The sequence below is a fragment of the Pristiophorus japonicus genome, chromosome 4, assembly GCF_044704955.1.
Source record: "Pristiophorus japonicus isolate sPriJap1 chromosome 4, sPriJap1.hap1, whole genome shotgun sequence".
NCBI classification, from domain to species: domain Eukaryota; kingdom Metazoa; phylum Chordata; class Chondrichthyes; family Pristiophoridae; genus Pristiophorus; species Pristiophorus japonicus.
Window position 1 is genome coordinate 263,670,654 of NC_091980.1, and position 23,856 is coordinate 263,694,509.

Consider the following 23,856-nt stretch of genomic DNA (forward strand, 5'->3'; position numbering starts at 1 on the left):
TTGAATCTCTGTCCCAACCATTCCTTAACACAGTACCTCTCATCTGTTCTGTTAGTGGCCATGCTCACGTGGTTTAAATCCCAGTTTCTCGTCGCCATTGCTACGTCCTTACTACACAGTATAAATGCACACGAGGCCCATGCTTGAGTGAAGGTCAGTCTGTGACCTGTCCTTTATTTCTTAGCACTCAAGTGATGAAGGTGGGTGAAGCTTCCCCTTTGATACCTGAAGGTCCAGGTTAGGAGTGTCTCCCACCTAGTGGTCATTGTTATCTCAGTGTACAACTTTGGTCAGATTATACATAGGTTACAATGCTGGTTGAATACATGACAAAAACTGTACACAATATTCCAGGTGAGGCCTCACCAAGGCCCTATACAACTGCAGTAAGACCTCCCTGCTCCTATATTCAAATCCCCTAGCTATGAAGGCCAACATATCATTTGCCTTCTTCACCACCCGCTGTACCTGCATTCCCACTTTCAGTGACTGATGAACCATGACACCCAGGTCTCGTTGCACCTCCCCTTTTCCTAATCTGCCGCCATCCAGATAATATTCTGCCTTTGTGTTTTTGCCCCCAAATTGGATAACCTCACATTTATACACATTATACTGCATCTGCCATGCATTTGCCCACTCACCTAACCTGTCCAACTTACCCTGCAGCTTCTTAGCGTCTCCTCACAGCTCATACCGCCACCCAGTTTAATGTCATTCGCAAACTTGGAGATATTACAATCAATTCCATCATCTAAATCGTTAATGTATATTGTAAAGAACTGGGGTCCCAGAATTGAGCTCTGCGGCACTCCACTAGTCACTGCCTGCCATTATGAAAAGCATCCGTTTAACATGCCTCTCTGCTTCCTGTCTGCCAACCAGTTCTCTATCCACGTCAGTACATTACCCCCAATACCATGCACTTTGATTTTGCACACCAATCTCTTGTGCGGACCTTGTCAAAAGCCTTTTGAAAATCCAAATACACCACATCCACTGGTTCTCCCTTGTCCACTCTGCTAGTTACACCCTCAAAAAATTCCAGAAGATTCGTCAAGCGTGATTTCCCTTTCATAAATTCATGCTGACTTGGTCCGATCCTGACACTGCTTTCCAAATGTGCTGCTATTTCATCCTTAATGACTTAATGATTGATTCCAACATTTTCCCCACCACTGATGTCAGGCTAACCGGTCGAAAATTACCCATTTATCCTCTCCCTCCTTTTTTAAAAAGTGGTGTTACATTAGCTACCCTCCAGTCCATAGGGACTGATCCAGAGACGATAGACTGTTGGAAAATGATGACCAATGCACCCACTATTTCTAGGGCCACTTCTTTAAGTACTCTGGATGTAGACTATCAGGCCTCGGGGATTTATCGGCCTTCCATCCCATCAATTTTCCTAATACAATTTCCCGCCTAATAAGGATATTCTTCAGTTCCTCCTTCTCACTAGACCTACTGTCCCCTAGTACAGTTATTTGTGTCTTTCTTCCTGAAGACAGAACCCAAGTATTTGTTCAATTGGTTTGCCATTTCTTTGTTCCCCATTATAACTTCACCTTAATCTGACTGCAAGGGTCCTACATTTGTCTTCACTAATCTTTTTCTCTTCACATATTTATAGAAGCTTTTGCAGTCAGTTTTTATGTTCCCTGCAAGCTTCCTCTTGTACTCTATTATCCCCCTCTTAATTAAACCCTTAGTCTTCCTCTGTTGAATTCTAAATTTCTCCCAATCCTCAGGTTTGTTGCTTTTTCTAACCAAATTATATGCCTCTTCCTTGGCTTTTACACTATCCTTAATTTTCCTTGTTAGCCACAGTTGAGCCACCTTCTCCATTTTATTTTTACTCCAGACAGGGATGTACAATTGCTGAAGTTCATCCATGTGATCTTTAAATGTTTGCCATTGCTTATCCACTGTCAACCCTTTAAGTATCCTTTGCCAGTCTATTCTAGCCAATTCACGCCTCATACCGTCGAAGTTACCTTTCCTTAAGTTCAGGACCCTAGTTTCTGAATTAACTGTGTCACTCTCCATCTTAATAAAGAATTCTACCATATTATGGTCACTCTTCCCCAAGGGGCCTCGCACAACAAGATTGCTAATTAGTCCCTTCTCATTACACATCACCCAGTCCAGGATGGCCAGCTCTCGAGTTGGTTCCTCAACATATTGGTTTAGAAAACCATCCCTAATACACTCCAGGAAATCCTCCTCTACCGCATTGCTACCAGTTTGGTTCGCCCAATCAACATGAAGATTAAAGTCGCCCATGATAACTGCTATACCTTTATTGCACACATTCCTTATTTCTTGTTTGATGCTGTCCCCGACCTCATTACTATTGTTTGTTGGTCTGTACACAACTCCCACTAATGTTTTCTGCCCTTTGGAATTCCGCAGCTCCACCCATACCGATTCCACATCATCCAGGCTAATGTCCCTCCTTACCATTGCATTAATTTCCTCTTTAACCAGCAACGCCACCCCGCCTCCTTTTCCTTTCTGTCTATCCTTCCGAAATGCTGAATACCCCTGGATTTTGAGTTCCCAGCCTTGGTCACCCTGGAGCCATGTCTCTTTGATGCCAATTACATCATACCCGTTAACTGCAATCGGCGCAGTTAATTCTTCCACCTTATTCCGAATACTTCTCGCATTGAGGCACAGAGCCTTCAGGCTTGTCTTTCTCACATACTTTGCCCCTTTAGAACCTTGCTGTAATGTGGCCCTTTTTGTCTTTTGCCTTGGGTTTCTCTGCCCTCCACTTTTCCTATTTTCCTTTCTATCTTTTGCTTCTGACTCCATTTTATTTCCCTCTGTCTCCCTGCATAGGTTTCCATCCCTCTGGCATATTAGTTTAACTCCTCCCCAACAGCACTAGCAAACACTCCCCCTCGGTCATTGGTTCCGGTCCTGCCCAGGTGCAGACCGTCCGGTTTGTACTGGTCCCACCTCCCCCAGAACCGGTTCCAATGCCCCAGGAATTTGAATCTCTCCCTTCTGCACCACTGTTCAAGCCACGTATTCATCTGAGCTATCCTGTGATTCCTACTCTGACTAGCTCGTGGCACTGGTAACAATCCTGAGATTACTACTTTTGAGGTCCTACTTTTTAATTTAACTCCTAGGTCCCTAATTTCGTCTCGTAGGACCTCATCCCGTTTTTTACCTATATCGTTGGTACCTATATGCACCACGACAACTGGCTGTTCACCCTCCCTTTTCAGAATGTCCTGCACCCACTCCGAGATATCCTTGACCCTTGCACAAGGGAGGCAACATACCATCCTGGAGTCTCGGTTGCGGCCGCAGAAACGCCTATCTATTCCCCTTACAGTTGAATCCCCTATCACTATCTCTCTCCCACTCTTTTTCCTGCCCTCCTGTGCAGCAGAGCCACCTACGGTGCCATCAACTTGGCTGCTGCTGACCTCCCCTGATGAGTCATCCCCCTCAACATTACCCAAAGCAGTGTATCTGTTTTGCAGGGGGATGACCACAGGGGATCCCTGCACTACCTTCCTTGCACTGCTCTTCCTGTTGGTCTTTCATTCCCTATCTGGCTGTGTACCCTTTTCCTGCGGTGAGACCAACTCACTAAATGTGTTATTCACATCATTCTCAGCGTCATGGATGCTCCAGAGTGAATCCACCCGCAGCTCCAGTGCCGCAATGCGGTCCGTCAGGAGCTGCAGGTGGATGCACTTCCCGCACACATCGTTGTCAGGGACACCGGAAGCATCCCTGACTTCCCACATGGTATAGGAGGATCATAACATGTGTCCGAGCTCTCCTGCCATGACTTAACCCTTAGATTAACTTAATTTGGCAACATCAATGCTAAGGGTTACTTACTGATGAAGAAAATAAAAATGAAAAGCTACTTACCAATCACCAGCCAATCACTTACCCCCTTGGCTGTGACATCACTTTCGATTTTTTTCTACTTCTTTTTAGCCTCCCTGCTGTAGCTGCACAAGCTGGGCCTCACCGATGCTGGGCCTTAAGTAGGCTGCCTTGATCTCCCTGCTCCACCTCTCCCCCTGACAGTATATGGGGAGTCATTTTCAACTTCAGTGTCTGGGCGGTAACCTGGTGAAGTGGATCACCTGTCTGTTGTAGAGGGTAGGCAATCCACTCCATCAGATTACTGCCCTGGTGGTGAATGTTGAAAATGACCCCTTGTGACTAGTACAGGTAGAGTTTGGTCTTCAGTTTCTGTGTGTAAAGCATCACCTGGGCAGATTGCAGTGAGGTGAATGATGCGAGGAAAATTGCATTTCCAGAACAGTGCCTGCCCAATTTTTCTTCCATTTAAATGAATGGAAGGAAAATCAGTTGGTTCTGTTATGAATATACAGTATCCCTGAGCCAATTTCCCTGTATGCTCTGCCCAGGCGATGCTTTATACACGGCAGTAAGGACCAAAACAAGCTTTGTAGAGTTAAAAGGAATGTGCAAATAAAGCTTAAAATATGTGGAGTTGATTAAGTAGCCTTGATTATCTTCTTGGAGCTCCTACTAACTGTGAGAAAGGAGACACCAGAACCAGAGAAATGTTTGTTAAAATAAGAGGTTTTTAATGACATTGTTTGCAATTACAAGGTTTCACTGCACATGGTTTTAATGAAATCATCTCCATTCCAGAATTAATTTTGTGCTAAATGTTCATAATGTTTTATTCAGTGTTGCAGTGCTGTTACCCTAATGTTAATTACAAATCCCCAAATTATTTTAATTATGTTCCCTAATGGTCTGCTTCTATCAATGAAATCCACTTAAGCCTTGTTACATTTGAGATCAATTAGATTTTCTGAAATTCCTGTTTCTCCTACTTATCATTTTATACAACCTCAAACACAAATAATTACCTTTCTACTGAAACAATTGTACCATCCATTATGAACCCTTACTTATTATGGATTTCATTGATCATCATCATCATAGGCAGTCCCTTGGAGTCGAGGATGACTTGCTTCCACACTAGACATGAGTTCTCAGGAGTCCAATCCAGGACCTACAGTCTCTGTCACAGGTGGGGCAAATGGTGGTTGAAGGAACAGGTGGGTGGGGGGCCTGGGTTGCCATGCGCTCCTTCCGTTGTCAACGCTTGGCTTCGGCTTGCTCTCAGCAAAGAGACTCGAGGTGTTCAGCGCCTTCCTGAATGCTTTTCCTCCATTTTGGGCAGTCTTGGGCCAGGGATTCCCAGTGTCGGTGAGGATGTTACATTTTTTTCAAGGAGGCTTTGAGGGTGTCCTTGAAGCATTTCCTCTGCCCACCTGCGGCTCGCTTGCCGTATCGGAGCATTGTTAATGCCACCCAACTCATGGTGGAATTCCTGATTTCCGTAGCTACTTATAAGTGCTCTTGTTGTGTATCCTATTGCGGCTCATAGAAACATATAAAATAGGTGCCATTCGGCCCTTTGAGTCTGCACTGCCATTCAATAAGATTATGGCTGAGCATTCCCTCAGTACCCCTTTCCTGCTTTCTCTCCATACCCCTTGATCTCTTTAGCTGTAAGGGCCATATCTAACTCCTTCTTGAATATATTCAATGAACTGGCCTCAACAACTCTCTGCGGCTGGGAATTTCACAGGTTAACAACTCTCTGTTATGTTAGCATGATTATCATGTGTGAAACCCATTCTGGAATTTTTACTCTCTTTTAGTGCACTGTGCACTGAGCATATGGTTCAGCATCTCAATAACTGTAATATTGTTCCTTCTAGGTAAAGCTTATCCTCCTGAATTCTACTATGATACACCTAACCCACTCTGGCAAAATCGAGCACGGGTGTACTCCTACATGCTGCAGTGGACTCAGATGAACCCTAATGCCGTTGACCGCATCCTTGCATATCGTTTGGGGATTAGGCAGGTATGAAAATGCAATAACCTCCTTTTTCACCTCCCACATGAATATTTTTGCTGTTCCTCAAGGACTGCCCCTTGACAGAACAGTGAACCTTGAATTGCTATGGACGTGTTACTAATATGTTCGGTTGTACTGTGACAGTGCTTCGGCATGAGTGAATTTAAAGGTTTAATGTGTACACATGATTCATTATTTCAGTGCACAGCAGACTTTGTGAAGAAGAAATGTGACCGTTTATTCACGCAACAATAAATAAAATCATAGTTACAATAAAATAACTACCATATTGATAGCCAGTCACAAAATAATACACAGCTTTTGTTAACTAACCAATGTACAGGAATAAACACGGGTGCCCTCTTTGTAATTGCCTTGTTTGTGATTATGGCTTCTGAAACCTGTGACCAGTTCTATAGATATGCAATAGCGTACAAAAAATATTTGCTCATGGCCATTTGTATTATTGTTTTGCATGATTCAGTCGCTGGATGGAATTTGCTGTCATTAATAGTGACTTCCCTTCATCTTGAGATATACAGGCCAAAAAAACTGCAAGGGCTATGAAAAAGATGAAGGTTTGACATAAAACACAAATGAATTTTTCACTTTCTGATAGAAATGATGAATAAAACATTTTGTGGAACATGAGCAGAGTGACCAGGTCCAGTCAAATAGAGGCTGATGAGTTAGCTTCCTTTACTGGGTTCTGTAGTGTATTGGGGTTCTGTCCTGTCAACTCTAGACTTGTCATTAAGCCTAACACAGATAAATAATAATCAATCAATCAATGAGCAGATTCTTCTTAAATGTTTGAAGTAAAATAAGTTTAGATGGTCAAAAGCTAGGTCCCCCGTGAACACAAGTCTACAGTACAAAACTGCTTACAGAGGCTACACAGGTAGCTGATGTGCAAAATGTTAGTGCACTGTGCACAGTAGGCTAGCTCTTTTGAGGATGGAGTTGAGGCTTGTTGTCGGGGCAGAGCAGAGAGAGAACAAAGTTACACTTAAGTTAGAGAGTGGTGGTTAGGGCAAGCTTTACAGTGGCTAAACATTTTCTTTCACTATAGTTACATGCATAAAAAGATTCAGATATGTAAAGTGTTAGCATTGGCTCAGCGGTAGCACTCTCACCTCTTAGTCAAAAGGTCATGGGTTTACGTTCCACTCCAGAGACTTGAGCACATAATCTAGGCTGACACTTACTTCAATGCAGTACTGACGAAGTGTTGCACTGTCGGAGATGCTTTCAGATGAGATGCTAAACTGAGGCTCTTGGATGTAAAAGATCTAAGGGCACTATTTGAATAAGAGCAAGGGAATCCTGGCCAACATTTATCCCTGAACCAACACCACAAAAAGAGATCATCTGGTCACTTATCTCATTACCTTCCCATGCACAATTGGCAACCGCGTTTCCTACATCATAAAAATGCTTACACTTCAAAAGTGCTTCATTGGCTGTGAAGTGCTTTGGGATGTCCTCAGCTTGTGAAAGATACTATGTAAATGAAAATTCTTTCTTTCTAGAAATGTTAGAGATTTGAAGGTTTTAGAAAATATTTTCTTTCCAGTCTTTTGGTAAACTTAAAAATTATCAACCAATTTTATAAAAATTAAACTTAAAAATTATCGTCCAGTTTTATAGTTCGAGCATCTGTTTTGCTTTGACTTTCAACAAAGGAATTTAAAATTTATCATAGGGCTATGAAAAATGTAAAGACGTATTGGCCCAGAAATCTCGGTTTCTTCTTCCCACGGGCGTTCGATTAAAAATAGGACAGAAGGTGCGCACCTACCTTTTGGTTGAATGCTCACCAGAGATCTCGGAGTCGAGGCCTCCTCTTCTTGCGCAATGGAGCGCGTTCACGTTGAGACCTGCGCAGACCTGGAGCTGGAGTCACATGGCTCTGGGCAGCCAATCAGGTATAGTATATTCTCATTCATAATAATGGGAACTCTGTAAATTGGAGTTCCATTATTATTAATGAGAAACAGCCCCCAAAACACTAATATGCAATAATAAAAGATAGAAAAAATGCACAACATATCTTTATTCATTTAAATTAAAGTTATTTATGTATTTAAAAATTATATATTTTTCCGATTTTTAGAATTTTTTTAAAATTATGGTTTAAAATAAACTTACTGTAGTGGGGAGGGTTTTTAAACAATAACATGTTTTAAAAATTTTAATTTACAATGTTTTTGTGTGTTTTAAAACTCTTACGCCTGTAAAAGTTGGCTATGCGCCTGTTTTTAATCAGGCGCAAGAGTTTTGAAGTCATAAGGGAATTAAGGGTTACGGGGAAAGGACGGGTAAGTGGAGCTGAGTCCACGGCCAGATCAGCCATGATCTTATTGAATGGCGGAGCAGGCTCGAGGGGCTAGATGGCCTACTCCTGTTCCTAATTCTTATGTTCTTATGTTCTTATTTGCTGGGCAAGATATGTGTAAATCCCGCAATCTTGCCCTTGCAAATGTCCTCACTCCCGACATGCACGAGATCTGTCAAGCCAGAAACTTGACAGATTGGTAAAACTGGTTTTCAGTGCATGCACATTGTGCGCTGAAAACGGCTTTTCCGATGCCTTCCCGGGTCCGTAGAAACTCCGTACAGATCCGGGGAGGCTGGGATTTCTGGGTCAATTTAAATGTCCTGTGACTTGAAGGGATATTCATGCAATGCCTATGTTTTTCATCCAATAATTACTAATAAGTTTAATCTGAACTTTCTATCGAATTTAAAAACAAATATAGATGGGGTTATTTTCCTTTTGCCATTTTGGACTTTCCAAGTCATTAGAACATGAGAAAAGTGTAGAACAATAAAAAAAAACATCAAGCATGCTTCTCCCAGTAGACCATACATTATTGATTCTCCAGGATTTATTTAATCCCAAGAGAGGTGAATAATCAGAAGGACAACCTCAGAGTAAATAAAAATGATATTTCGCCTTGACCCCAGGTGGCAATTCGAGAAAGCACTAGGATATCAATCTAACACTAGAACCTACACATTATTCAAACCTGACTACCATATTTCTCAAATAATATTTCCATGATCCCAATAGGATTAGAACTATAGTGTTCCATAGAATACATGTGGCAGTGAAATTTAATCCCTTTTATGCTAGATATCCAGAATTTTAGGAGTCTATCCAAAACTGTGTGTATAAATTCACCAGATATGAATTTGGTGGCTTGAGTGAGAAATATTAGAAAGACAACATTTATAATTCTAAAGAAATATCTCAATGTTTAAAATTCAATCTTGACAATCTGCACTCCTCTAATTCTGACCTCTGGTGCATACCCGATTTCTTCACTCCTCCATTGGTCAGTCACTTGTCGTCAAATTTTGTCTGATAACGCTCCTGTGAAGCACCTTGGAGTGTTTTACTACATTAAAGGTGCTATATAAATGCAAGTTGTTGTTAATTAGAGTCAAAAGTAATCACAATACAGTAACCGTCTCATCACTAGGAATCAATTTTCTTAATATCTGAACTCCCCTTAATTGTAAACTGTTTACTAAAGATTCACACTTAATCGATGAGACACTATCAAAAGCACTTTCTTTCTGTCTCTTTCTATTGTGTTTTGTGCCACTTAATTGCAATTGACTTAAATACAATTTTCTGATCATAACTATCTAGAATCTTATTCAGTGCTGAAAATGTTAGTTAAATCCGATAATACAGTTGAGGCTACTATGACTGATAGTCAGACTATTTATATAGTAATGGTTCCAGCAATAGCCTAAAATGCTAATGAGCTAGCTGCATGCGTCAATGCATACAACAACCAATCTTATTGCGTGTTTTACTATTATGTGTGAGTGTTTCAGCGTCAGTGGTTCACTGAGCAGCACTTTTGGTGCTGGATTGACTGAGGAAAATGAGTGAGAAATTAAACAGCCCAGGAACAACAACTTGCATTTATATAACCTAATATTTCCTAATGTAGGAAACATTCCAGTAGAGTAATTAGAAGTGCTTTGCAGCATGCCATTCATAATGCGATCATTTCAGTGCTGCACTGTGCTTAGAGAAAGGCTTCTTTACAAACCTGTGGCTTGCAGAATTAGCTCTCCTACATAATTCTATAGGCTGTAATTCCCAGGATAATCCTGCTGATCAGAATTGCCACATTAATTAAAAAACTTCTCTCAATTCCTATGACAATAATTTGGAAATGTAAACTTTTTTGAAACAGGACTACATTTTAGACATGTAAATGCACAAGTGAGAAAGTGACCAACATTTCTCTTCCAGCTCTCAAAATTCCTCTAGACACCTAAAAACTGAGTGGTGCTCAGTCATAAACAGAATAAACATATATTGAGTATTTTGTTTAAAAAAAAATGTTTAACAGTTTTATTTATTTAAACTTTTTATGAAAGGAAGATTTTCAAGAACTAATTTCAATGGGGTCAAGTTTCGGCCTGATTTGCTCCAATTTTTTTGGAGCAACTGGTTTAGAATGGAGTATCTTAGAAATTGCAATTCTCAGCATTTAGTTTGCTCCAGTTCTAGTCAGTTAGAACAGTTTCATTTTGGAACAGGTTTTTTTTTTCAAAAGGGGGCATGTCCGGCCACTTATGCCCGTTTTGAAAGTTTAGGCAGTGAAAACTTACTTTAAACTAACTTAGAATGGAGTAAGTGTAGATTTTTGTACGCTCAGAAAAACCTTGCCTACACTTTAGAAATCAGGCGTAGGTTACAAATCAGGCGTAGGGAACGAGGGCGGGGGAAAGGAAGTAATTAAATTTTACAAGCATTCAACAGTCTTACTTCTACAAATAAAGAGCCATCCTGAATAAAAAATTATAAACAAAGCAAATAGAAAATATTGAATATTCCTACCTGTGTGAAGCAGCAGCAGCCTTCGAGCTGCGGTGCTTCAGGCAGGTCTTCCATGTAGGAGACAGGGGCGGCATCAGTGACTTGACGGCAGCCCAACAACAACGGCAGCAAGCAGCCTTCAAGCTGTGGTACTTCAGGCAGGCCTTCCTTCCATGTAGGAGACAGGGGCGGCGTCAGTGGCTGGACGGCAGCCGAAGAAATAGCAAGCAAGCAGCCTTCGAGCTGCGAGGGAAGCTGAGGCCATTCGGCCACGGGATAGGGGCGGCGGCAGTGACTGATGGCGGCCGAAGACACAGCAAGCAGCCTTCGATCTGCGAGGGAGGCTGAGGCCATTCGGCCACGGGATAGGGGCGGCGTCAGTGGCTGGACGGCAGCCGAAGACACAGCAAGCAGCCTTCGAGCTGCGAGGGAGGCTGAGGCCATTTGGCCAGGGGACAGGAAGAGGCAGCCAGATAGCCAGTTTGAAAATTAAATTTGTAATTGCAGAATGAGTGTTGCATTGTCAACACCACGGATTATGCAATGGTTCGCCAGCAATTCACTGCGTAGGCGCTCGTACCTGGACATGAGCGAGGCTAATTGAGTCAAAAGGCTGCGTTTCCGCAGAGAAGTTGTTGTTGAGATCTGTGATATGCTGAGAGCAGATTTGCAGCCCAGAAGCAGAACGCCAACTGCCTTGTCAGTTGAAGTGAAGGTAACAGCTGCACTTGCCTTCTATGCCTCGGGATCGTTTCAGGCTACAACTGGAGATGTGTGCGCCATCTCTCAACGTGCAATACATGCCTGCGTTTACCAGGTCACGGCTGCACTGTATGCGTAGAGGAATGACTTCATCAATTTCCCAATGACCGCACAAACGATCCATGAGAGGGCTGTGGGCTTCTTCAGGATTGCTGGCTTCCCAAAGATACAGGGCTGCATTGATTTACCCACATCGCCTTGCGAGCACGTATGGAGGATTCCGAGCAGTACAGGAATAGAAAAGGTTTCCACTCCATCAATGTGCAGCTCGTGTGTGACGACAAGCAGCGCATCATGTCAGTCGATGCGAGATACCCTGGCAGCACCCATGATGCGTTCATCCTACGCGACAGTGTTATATCTGACATGTTTGAGCAGCAGCCAGAAGGGCAGAGCTGGCTACTGGGAGACAAAGGGTACAGCCTGACCACCTGGCTCATGACGCCCCTACGCGTGACACGGACAGAAGCTGACCGTCAATACAACATGGCGCACATTGCGACGCGCAGCATCATTGAGAGGACCATTGGCATATTGAAATAGCAGTTCCGATGCCTGGACCATTCCGGAGGCCAATTGCAATATTCTCCTCAGATTGTCAGTCACTTCACTGTTGTGTGCTGCATGCTCCATAATTTAGCCATCATGAGGCAGCAGGAGCTGGTATTGGAACAAGAAGACCCACATGAGGGTCCAGTGCCTGATGATAGTATTACGGAAGAGCAGGATGTGGATGATGACGACGATCAGGAAAGCATGCAAGTGCCTGATGCCGGAGCACGAGGTCGGAGGAGGGCCGTCCATAGTTCTCCTTTAACGATTGCTCGAGCCTTGCGCCAGCAGCTCATCCATGAACGCTTCAACTACTGATGCCTGAGGGCTCTGCGACCACTGTTGCGCATGGACATGTTTATTCTTTGCAGTTGTTCCTACGTTGTGTTGTGTTAATGGAACATGAAACAGTTTTAATGAAAAAATATTTTGTTGAAAAGTTAACGTCACTGTATTTGTTGTATCAAACTTTACTTTTTAATATGATTCTTAAAGATTACTTAAAAACTTTAAGATCACTTATAAACTTGTAAAGTTACAGAACAATTTCAATGTGAAAAATCTTATACTCTTAAGATGACTTAAACTTCAAGATCACTTTTAGGTGCAAAATTAAATAAGTTACAAAAAGTGAGAGCATTTACACTATAAGATCATTTAAAAACCCTAAGATCATTTATAAGTTGTAAAGTTACAAAACTTACAAAACAATTTCAATTTGAAAAACGCTACTACAGCTACATCAAGAACAAGAACAAAAGCAGCAAAGAAAGGCTGCAACCATCTCTCATCCATATCTCAGTGAATGTTCACTTCTTCATGGGGGTGTCATTTGATTGGCCGAGCTGTGTGCCCTTATTGCAGCAGCTACCTCCATGAGGGCCTGTGCCGCCACTTGCATGCCCTCCCTGATGGCCTGTGCCGTCGATTGCACTCCCTCGGACATTCCCTCCCTAAGTTCCCGTGTCATTACTGCTATTTCTCCCGTCAGTACCGTCACCACTTCACCCACTGCACTGACGCTACCGATGAGTGATCGGGTAAGCTCATTGGGTATGGAGACCAATGCAACAACCTGAGCCGCATCTGTTGCACGCTGCATCTCAGGAGAGCGTGTCTCCAATCTCCTTCTCCTCTGCCTGGGTCTGCCTCACGGCACCACTACACTGGGAGGCGCGGGCACGGACGGTGGGACGCTCGGTGTTCCAGACGGCAGTACTAGAGAGAGAGGCTCGGGCTGGGACGGTGGGATGCACGGTGTTCCAGACGACAGTACTAGAGCGAGAGGCACGGGCTGGGACGGTGGGACGCTCGGTGTTCCAGACGGCAGCACTAGAGAGAGAGGCTCGGGCTGGGACGGTGGGATGCTCTGTGTTCCAGACGACAGTACTAGAGCGAGAGGCGCGGGCTGGGACGGTGGGATGCATGGTGTTCCAGACGACAGTACTAGAGCGAGAGGCACGGGCTGGGACGGTGGGATGCACGGTGTTCCAGACGACAGTACTAGAGCGAGAGGCACGGGCTGGGACGGTGGGACGCTCGGTGTTCCAGACGGCAGCACTAGAGAGAGAGGCTCGGGCTGGGACGGTGGGATGCTCTGTGTTCCAGACGGAAGTACTAGAGTGAGAGGCGCGGGCTGGGACGGTGAGGCGCTCGGTGTTCCAGACGACAGTACTAGAGCGAGAGGCACGGGCTGGGACGGTGGGATGCACGGTGTTGCAGACGGCAGTACTAGAGAGAGAGGCGCGGGCTGGGACGGTGGGATGCTCTGTGTTCCAGACGACAGTACTAGAGCGAGAGGCACGGGCTGGGACGGTGGGATGCACGGTGTTCCAGACGACAGCACTAGAGCGAGAGGCACGGGCTGGGACGGTGGGATGCACGGTGTTCCAGACGACAGCACTAGAGCGAGAGGCACGGGCTGGGACGGTGGGATGCACGGTGTTGCAGACGGCAGTACTAGAGCGAGAGGCACGGGCTGGGACGGTGGGATGCTCTGTGTTCCAAACGGCAGCACTAGAGAGAGAGGCTCGGGCTGGGACGGTGGGATGCTCGGTGTTCCAGACGACAGTACTAGAGAGAGAGGCTCGGGCTGGGACGGTGGGACGCTCGGTGTTCCAGACGACAGTACTAGAGCGAGAGGCGCGGGCTGGGACGGTGGGATGCTCTGTGTTCCAGACGACAGTACTAGAGCGAGAGGCACGGGCTGGGACGGTGGGATGCACGGTGTTGCAGACGGCAGTACTAGAGAGAGAGGCGCGGGCTGGGACGGTGGGATGCTCTGTGTTCCAGACGACAGTACTAGAGCGAGAGGCACGGGCTGGGACGGTGGGATGCACGGTGTTCCAGACGACAGCACTAGAGCGAGAGGCACGGGCTGGGACGGTGGGATGCACGGTGTTGCAGACGGCAGTACTAGAGAGAGAGGCGCGGGCTGGGACGGTGGGATGCTCTGTGTTCCAAACGGCAGCACTAGAGAGAGAGGCGCGGGCTGGGACGGTGGGATGCTCTGTGTTCCAGACGACAGTACTAGAGAGAGAGGCTCGGGCTGGGACGGTGGGATGCTCTGTGTTCCAGACGGCAGCACTAGAGAGAGAGGCTCGGGCTGGGACGGTGGGGCGCTTGGTGTTCCAGACGGCAGCACTAGAGAGAGAGGCTCGGGCTGGGACGGTGGGATGCTCTGTGTTCCAAACGGCAGCACTAGAGAGAGAGGCGCGGGCTGGGACGGTGGGATGCTCTGTGTTCCAGACGACAGTACTAGAGAGAGAGGCTCGGGCTGGGACGGTGGGATGCTCTGTGTTCCAGACGGCAGCACTAGAGAGAGAGGCTCGGGCTGGGACGGTGGGGCGCTTGGTGTTCCAGACGGCAGCACTAGAGAGAGAGGCTCGGGCTGGGACGGTGGGGCGCTCGGTGTTCCAGACGACAGTACTAGAGCGAGAGGCACGGGCTGGGACGGTGGGATGCTCTGTGTTCCAGACGGCAGCACTAGAGAGAGAGGCTCGGGCTGGGACGGTGGGGCGCTTGGTGTTCCAGACGACAGTACTAGAGCGAGAGGCACGGGCTGGGACGGTGGGGCGCTCGGTGTTCCAGACGACAGCACTCGAGTGCGAGCCGTGGGCTGGGATGGTGGGTGAATGGGTGTATGACCCGCAACGTTGGAATCAAAACCATAGAAGGTGGAACCAGAACCTATGCGAGTGCGAGGCGCAGGCTCGGACGGTGGGGCACTGGCTGTAAACTGCTGCATTACACCAGCAGCACCACTGGGACCCGCAACATCAGAATCAAAACCATGGAAGGTGGAACCAGAATCTATGCAAGGGGTTGAAACTCTGATGCCCCTTCATGGAGGCTCATAAACATTAATTTGGAAGCTCTCCCCTGTAGACATTTCAGTCATCGCTGCCATCATCCAGTCTGGATCGTCCGCATCTGGTTGTACTGGTTCTTGTTCTGTATCTTCAGGATCCTCAGGGTTGGCAGCATCATCATCATGTTCTGCAAAATGCATCAGAACAATCAAATGTTTAACAGCAAGGGAGGGGGTAGGATGGGTGGCATGAGTACTCTCACACATGGCAGGCCAGGCAGCAGGTTGATTTGAAGGGCCACGATGCATTTTCAGGACTTACCCTCTTCCTCGCGTGCGGGCCCAGCTTGTGCTGTACTGATTGCTTTTCTCCATGTACAACTCATCATAGCAGCTACCCTCTGTTCCAAGGGTGTCAGTGGATGCAGATTGGGCACACCTCCTCCTGTTCGAGTTGCTTCCCTTTTGTTGTGGGCCAATTTCTTCTACAAAGAGTAAAATATAACTTTTTACAGAGTGCGTCTTTCTGCAGGGTGGGACATACAGATAGTCACATTACAATTATGATTACATTAAAAAATGAAAATATTACTTACACTAACTACTTGACCAAGGTCGTGCCAATTCTTTTTTACACTGGCTTCCAGATCTCATGGTATGCACCACTGCGCAGTAATCTTCTGCAACTTGGTTCCAGCGTTTCTTCATTTCTTAAGGTGGCACTTTTATGTGACCTCTGTTGCTGGTATCTAGCTCCTGCCATCTCTGCTCAATGACGTTGACTAATATCTCCATTTCCTCATGCAAGAAATTCTTTGTTCTTAGTGGACGTTGTTCCATTGCTGTATTGAATTGACACTCTTATTTTTCAAAACACACTGTCCTTAATTTGCATGCACCAATGCAGCACCTGTTCTGGAAGTTTAGCAGTGAAAAGCAGCACTCACTGATTTCAGCAGGTGATTTATTCAACAGTGCTGCTAAAAGCACTCCTTCAGACACCAAAATAATCACCAAAATTCAATCCCAAGCCTTTTCAGAGGTCCACGAGACAAATCAGCACTTTTCTTTAAGTTCCTTTAAAAATGGCCGAGTGCCAGTTTTTCTGGGCTACTGTGCTTGCGCGCTCCAATAAGTATGCGCAGGGCTGCCAGCACGACGTTCCCTCATTTGACTTAGCCCCGCCCCCTCCACTTGCAGAATCGGCACGCCTCTGTGGCTCCGCCCCCCGCTGCTGTCTGCGCGGTGTGCCGAGCTCCCAGGGACCAGCAAGGAGCCCGAGAATTACGAGGTACATTTTTGTCGCGCTATTAGGCGCAAAAACCGGGCGTCCATGTCGGTGCTGCACCGTTCTGGGGGCAGCCCGAAACTTGACCCCATAGAAGGGAAGATCAATTATGTTGTGTATGGAGAGAGAGTCAGACTGAACACTGAGCTCAAAGTAAAGTGTGACCTTAATCTTTTATTGCAGGTCTCTAGAGTACCTCTCCAACCTGTGAAGCCTCCTTAAATACCTGTGCTCCCAAGGTATTATGGGATCCCTTGGGACTCCAGGGGATGAGCCCTCTGGTGGCTGTACAGAGTAAATACAAGTCCACATATATAACAACACTCCCCCACCCCAAAGTCAGTAGTGTAACTATTTACAATGTGAGTTGATCTGGGGCCCTTCTTGCCCTGGTTGATCGTCTCGGTATGAAAGCTGGTGTTGTTGAATCATTTGTTGGGCCCTCGCTGCGCTGCTGTGCAGCTGGCCTTGCTGGGCTGCCCGGTGTGTTGGGCCCTGCTGAGCTGCTGTGGATGATGGGTTCTGCTTCATGGTCAACCCTGGTGCCGGTTGCCACTGGTGTGTATGTTGGGGGATCAAAAAAGGTAAGGTCCAAGTCAGGTTGCTCAGGATAGTCCGTATCTGAGTTTGATTTGGTCCAAGTGTTTCCGGTGAATGAGTCCATTTGAAAGCTTGACCCGAAACACTCTGCTCCCCTCTTTGGCCATGACAGTGCCGGGAAGCCACTTGGGACCTTGTTCATAATTTAATACAAATACAGGATCATTGAGTTCAATCTCGCGTGACACATTTGCGCTATCATGGTATGCACTTTGTTGAAGCCGCCTGCTCTCTACCTGTTCATGTAGATCAGGGTGAACTAACGAGAGCCTTGTCTTAAGTGCTCTTTTCATGAGCAGTTCAGCAGGTGGGATCCCAGTGAGTGAGTGAGGTCTCATGCGGGAGCGAAGCAGGTCTCGGGATAGGCGAGTCTGCAGTGAGCCTTCAGTTACCCTCTTCAAGCCTTGCTTGATGGTTTGCACTGCTCTCTCTGCCTGACCGTTGGACGCTGGTCTAAATGGGGCAGATGTGACATGTTTGATCCCATTACGAGTCATGAATTCTTTGAACTCAGCACTGGTAAAACATGGCCTGTTGTCGCTCACCAGGACATCGGGTAAACTGTGAGTGGCAAACATGGCCCGCAGGCTTTCAGTAGTGGCAGCGGACGTGCTAGCCGATATTATCTCACATTCAATCCACTTGGAGTATGCGTCTACAACCACAGGGAACATTTTTACCCAAGAACGGGCCTGCATAGTCGACGTGTACCCTAGACCACGGTTTGGAGGGCCAAGACCATAAAATTAGCGGCGCCTCCCTGGGTACATTGCTTAACTGCGAGCATGTATTACATCTGTGAACGCAGGACTCTAAGTCCGCATCGATACCGGGCAACCACATGTGGGATCTGGCTATCGCTTTCATCATTACGATGCCTGGGTGGTTACTGTGGAGGTCATTGATGAAGGTGTCTCTGCCCTTCTTGGGGAGCACTACTCGATTGCCCCACAGAAGGCAGTCTACTTGTATAGACATTTCAATTTTGCACCGCTGGAATGGCTTTATCTCTTCCTGTATTTCCACTGGGACACTGGACTAGCTCCCGTGAGGCACATAGCTTTTGACTAGAGATAATAAGGGGTCCTGGCTTGTCCAGGTTTTGATCTGCTGGGCAGTGACGGGTGATTGCTCACTCTCAAATGCTTTCATAACCATGGCTAGATCTGCGGGCTGCGCCATTTCCACCCCCGTGGTGGGCAATGGCAGCCTACTGAGAGCATTGGCAGTTTTCTGCGGATGGCGTAGTTGTATGCGGACAACGTGAGCGCCCATCTCTGGATGCGGACTGATGCTTTGGTATTTATCTATTTTGTCTCAGAGAACAAGGATATAAGTGGCTTATTCTCAGTTTCCAATTCGAATTTTAGCCCAAACAGGAATTGATGCATTTTCTTTACCCCATAGACACACGCTAACGCTTCTTTCTCAATCATGCTGTAGGCTCTCTCAGCCTTAGACAGACTCGTGAATGCGTAAGCAACTGGTTGCAGTTTCCCAAAATCATTAGCTTGTTGCAATATTCACCCAACGCCATATGACGATGCATCACATGCTCGTACCAAACGCTTACATGGATCATACAACACAAGCAATTTGTTTGAGCAGAACAATTTTCTCGCTTTTACAAATGCATTTTCTTGTCTTTTGCCCCAAACCTATTCGTCTCCCCTTTTCGTAGTAACATATGCTGAGGCCCAGTTAGAAGTTACCAAAGTAGTTCAGGAGCCCCAGAAACGACCGCAGCTCCGTCACATTCTGTGGCCTAGGTGCATTCTCGATTGCCTCCATCTTCACGTTGGTGGGCCTGATGCCGTCTGCCGCAATCCTCCTTACCAGGAACTCCACTTCAGGCGTCACGAAAATGCACTTCAAGCGTTTTAACCGAGCCCCACGCGGTTGAGCCGACTAAGAACCTCCTCCACGTTCTGCAGGTGCTCGATTGTGTTCCAACCTGTGATCAAGATATCGTCCTGGAAGAACGCGGTTTGCGGGACTGACTTCAGTAAGCTTTCCATGTTTCTCTGGAATATCGCCGCCGCCGATCGGATTCCAAACGGGCACCTGTTATAAACAAAAAGACCTTTGTGCATGTTGATGCAGGTGAGGGCCTTTGATGATTCCTCCAGTTCCTACGTCATGTAGGCTGAAGTCAGATCCAGCTTCGTGAACATCTTTCCTCCCACCAGCATTGCAAAGAGATCATCGGTCTTTGGTAGTGGGTATTGGTCCTGCAGGGAGAAACGATTGATAGTTATTTTGTAATCGCCATAGATTCTGACGGTGCCGTCTCCCTTGAGGACTGGGACGATAGGACTGGCCCACTTGTTGAACTTGATCGGGAAAATTATGCCCTCTCTTTGTAGCCGGTCTAGCTTGATCTCTACCCTTTCTCTCATTATGTACGGTACTGCTCTCGCCTTGTGATGGATGGGTCGCGCCCCCGGAATTAGGTGGATCTTCAATTTTGCTCCTTGGAATTTCCCAATTCCTGGTTCGAACAGTGAAGGAAATTTATTTCAGACCTGGGCACACGAAATGTCATCAGCGGGCGATAGCGCGCGGATGTCGTCCCAGTTCCAGCGTATCTTTCCCAGCCAGCTCCTGTCGAGCAGCGTGGGACCATCGCCCGGTACCACCCAGAGTGGTAGCTTGTGCACTGCTCCATCGTAGGAGACCTTTACGGTAGCACGGCCGATTACAGGAATCAGTTCTTTCGTGTAAGTTCTTAGTTTCATGCGAACTGGAGTTAAGACTGGTTTTGAGGCCTTGTTGCACCACAATCTTTCGAAAGTCTTTTTACCCATGATGGACTAGCTCGCACCCGTGTCCAGCTCCATTGACACCGGGAGTCCATTTCGTTCAACATTCAGCATTATTGGGGGAAAATTTGTGGTGAATGTGTGCACCCCATGTATCTCTGCCTCCTCGATTTGAGGCTCTGGTTCATCGTGGTCCGCCATGGATCTGTCCTCCTCTGCAACATGGTGGTTTGCAGGGTTAAGAGGCTTTGCAGCTCGCCTGCACACTCGTTGAAGGTGTCCCATTGTTCCACAGCCCTTGCAAATGTACTCTTTGTATCGGCATGAATGGAACCGATGATCACCCCCGCAGCGCCAACAAGGTGTTAATAGCCTTGCATTCATCAGACTCTGAGACATCTGCAGACGTGTAGCTGCAGGTATATGTGACCTGCCCTGTACGTTACGATTCGAAAACAACATCACTTTGTTCACAGTGCTTGTCGCAGCACTTGTGTGCTGAGAGATTTGCTTCGTATTGTCACTGGTGGCAATGAATGCCTGGGCTATCGCTATGGCCTTACTCAAGATTGGGGTCAAAAGTTTGCGAAGTATGGTTTTGTGGCCAATGCCAAGTACGAAAAAGTCTCTGAGCATGTGCTCCAAATGTCCTTCAAATTCGCAATGTCCTGCAAGGCGTCTTAGCTCGGCGACATAATTCGCCACTTCCTGGCCTTCAGACCTTTTGTAGGTGTAGAACCGGTACCTCGCCATCAGAACGCTTTCCTTCGGGTTCAAATGCTCCCGGACCAGTGTGCACAAATCATCGTACGATTTCTCCGTGGGTTTCGCTGGAGTGAGCAGATTCTTCATGAGGCCATACGTTGGTGCCGCACAGATGGTGAGGAGGATCGCCCTTCATTTGGCAGCACTCTCTTCCCCATCTAGCTCATTGGTCACGAATTATTGGTCGAGTCGCTCCACAAAAGTTTCCCAATCATCTCCCTCTGAGAATTTCTTCAAGATGCCCACTGTTCTTGCATCTTTGGGTTCGCTATTTATATCTCGTCGCCAGTTGTTGTGTATGGAGAGAGAGTCAGACTGAACACTGTGAGCTCAAAGTAAAGTGTGACCTTACTCTTTTATTGCAGGTCTCCAGAGTGCCTCTCCAACCTGTGAAGCCTCCTTAAATACCTGTGCTCCCAAGGTATTATGGGATCTCTTGCGACTCCAGGGGATGAGCCCGCTGGTGGCTGTACAGAGTAAATACAAGTTTACATGTCTAACAACTTACTTATGAAATTGTGTATATTTCGAGTGGGCCAGACAGAAAAATTGGGCTGAAGTTCAGAAGAGTGCATAGTCATGATAAGCCGAGAGCAAATGTGAAGAAAGCAGCAAGACGGAATATAGTTTTGAGATAATTTAGAAAAAGATAAGATAGACTGAGACACATACTGAAAACATGTCTATGGTGTCTGTTTGGCACTAGAAGCAATACAGGAGCTTAAGGAAGAAATATTAGAAAGACAGTTACAAAGGAAATTGGCGGGCAAGCAATGTCTGAGATGTGGTCACAGTGGGCTGAGAAATAGGACAATATCCTGCTTGTGGACCGAGATCAAGGGCAGACATCTAGGCAAGAAGTAGTTTTATCATGTGATGTGACAGCAGATTGGATGGAAGAATCAGAGGGAGGCATTGTAGTTCCATGATGGTTGTCCATGACCAGAATCTCAACCCATCCTTTATCTCAGGGTGTAGTCTTAATCCTCAACCCATTCTACCCAAATCTCAGATATTGCTCGGCTGCTAATCATGTTCTTTGCAATTGTCTGCCTTATATTTCTTATTATTTGTGGAATAAATTCTGACGCTTACTAGAGCAAAAGAAAAATACTGCGGATTTTGAAAATCTGAAATAAAAACCAGAAAATGCTGGAAATATGCAGCAGGTTAACAACAACAACTTATATTTATATAGTGCCTTTAATATATCCCAAAACGCTTCACAGGAGTATTATAAGACAAAGCATTTGACACCGAGCCACAACAAGGAGAAATTAGGGCAGGTGACCAAAAGTTTGGTCAAAGAGGTAGATTTTAAGGAGCGTCTTAAAGGAGGAAAGAGAGGTTTAGGGAGGGAAATCCAGAGCTTAGGGCCTAGGCTGCTGAAGACTCAGCCACCAATGGTTGAGCGATTATAATCAGGGATGCTAGAGAGGGCAGAATTAGAAGAGTGCAGATATCTCGGGCGTGGCGGGGTGGGGGGGTGGGAGTGCTGTTGGGCTGGAGGAGATTAGGGAGGGGCTAGGCCATGGAGGGATTTTAAAACAAGGTTGAGAATTTTTGAAATTGAGGCGTTGCTTAACCAGGTGCAATGTACCTTAAGTGGGTCAGCGTGATGGATAGCTGAGTTTTGGATGACCTCAAATTTACAGAGGGTAGAACATGGGAGGCTAGCCAGGAGTGCGTTGGAATAGTCAAGTCTAGAGGTAATAAAGACATGGATGAGGTTTTCAGCAGCTGAGGCAAAGACAGAGATGGTCGATGTTACGGAGGTGGAAATAGGCGGTCTTAGTTATGCCACGGATGTATGGATGGAAGCTCATTTCTCGGTCAATAATGACATCAAGGTTGCGAACAGTGTTGTTCAACCTCAGACAGATGTTCAGAAGAGGGATGGAGTCAGTGACTAGGGAACAGAGTTTGTGGCGGGGACCGAAAACAATGGCTTTCCAATATTTAATTGGAGAAAATTTCTGCTCATCCAGAACTGGATGTTGGACAAGCAGTCTGACAATTTAGAGACAGTGGAAAGAAGTGCTGGTGAGATAGAGCTGGGTGTCATCAGCGTACATGTGGAAATTGTGTTTTCGGATGTTGCCGCCAAGGGGCAGCATATAGATGAGAAATAGGAGGGGGCCAAGGATAGATCTTGGAGGACACCAGAGATAACGATGCGGGAGTGGGAAGATCAGCCATTGTAGGTGATTCTCTGGCTATGATTAGATAGATAAGAATGGAACCAGGTGAATGCAGTCCCACCTAGCTGGACGAGGAGAGATAGTTTACCTTTGTCACAGTCACAAAGGATGTCATTTGTGACTTTGATGAGAGTCGTTTCGGTACTGTGGCAGAGGCGGAAACCTGATTGGAGCAATTCAAATATGGAGTTGTGGGAAAGATGGGCACAGATTTGGGAGGCAACAACATGTTTAAGGACTTGAGAAGAAATTAAGTTTGGAGATGGGGCTGTACTTTGCAAGAACGGAGGGGTAAAAGGTTGTTTTTTTGAGGAGGAGTGAATACGGCAGAATTGAGAGAGAGGGAAACAGTACCCGAGGAGAGAGATTCGTTAACATTATCAGCTTACATGGGAGCCTTAAAGAAAGTTGTATGATCAACAGTTTGGCGGGAATAGGGTTCAGGGAGCAGGAAGTGGGTCTCATGGACAAGATGAGCATGGAGAGGTCATGAGCAGAGATCGGAGAGAAACTGGAGAAAGATGCGAGTTCACGGCTAGGGCAGGGCGAACCTCAGAGGAAGTTTGGCCCGGTGGGTTAGGGGAAGGAAGGGAAGTGGCAGAGGCAGCTGAATGGATGGTCTCAATCTCAGAGACAAAGAAGTCCATGAGCTCCTCACACTAGTTGTTGGAGGTGAGGGTGGAAGAGACGGGAAATAGAAAATAGAAATCGAGGTTTATCTTTGTATTCCAGGATGATTCTGGAATCGTGAGAAATTTTGGCAGACGAAAGCAGAACCCGATAATCCTTTGTGGTCCAGCCAGATCTGGAGATGAATGGCTAAACCAGTTATCCGCCATATCTGTTCTTAAGAGAGGGAAGATGAGGGCCATACCAG

The 23,856-nt window shown here is 46.3% G+C and overlaps 1 protein-coding gene across 1 annotated transcript in view; it reads left to right on the forward strand.

Annotated features, from left to right (window-relative positions):
• mdga2a (MAM domain containing glycosylphosphatidylinositol anchor 2a) overlaps positions 1–23,856 on the forward strand; it is an 842,847-nt gene that overhangs the window by 581,538 nt on the left and 237,453 nt on the right. Inside the window, exon 12 of the mRNA XM_070877927.1 lies at positions 5,748–5,896. Coding sequence (XP_070734028.1) covers positions 5,748–5,896 — 149 coding nt within the window. The remainder of the gene's footprint in view (positions 1–5,747; positions 5,897–23,856) is intronic.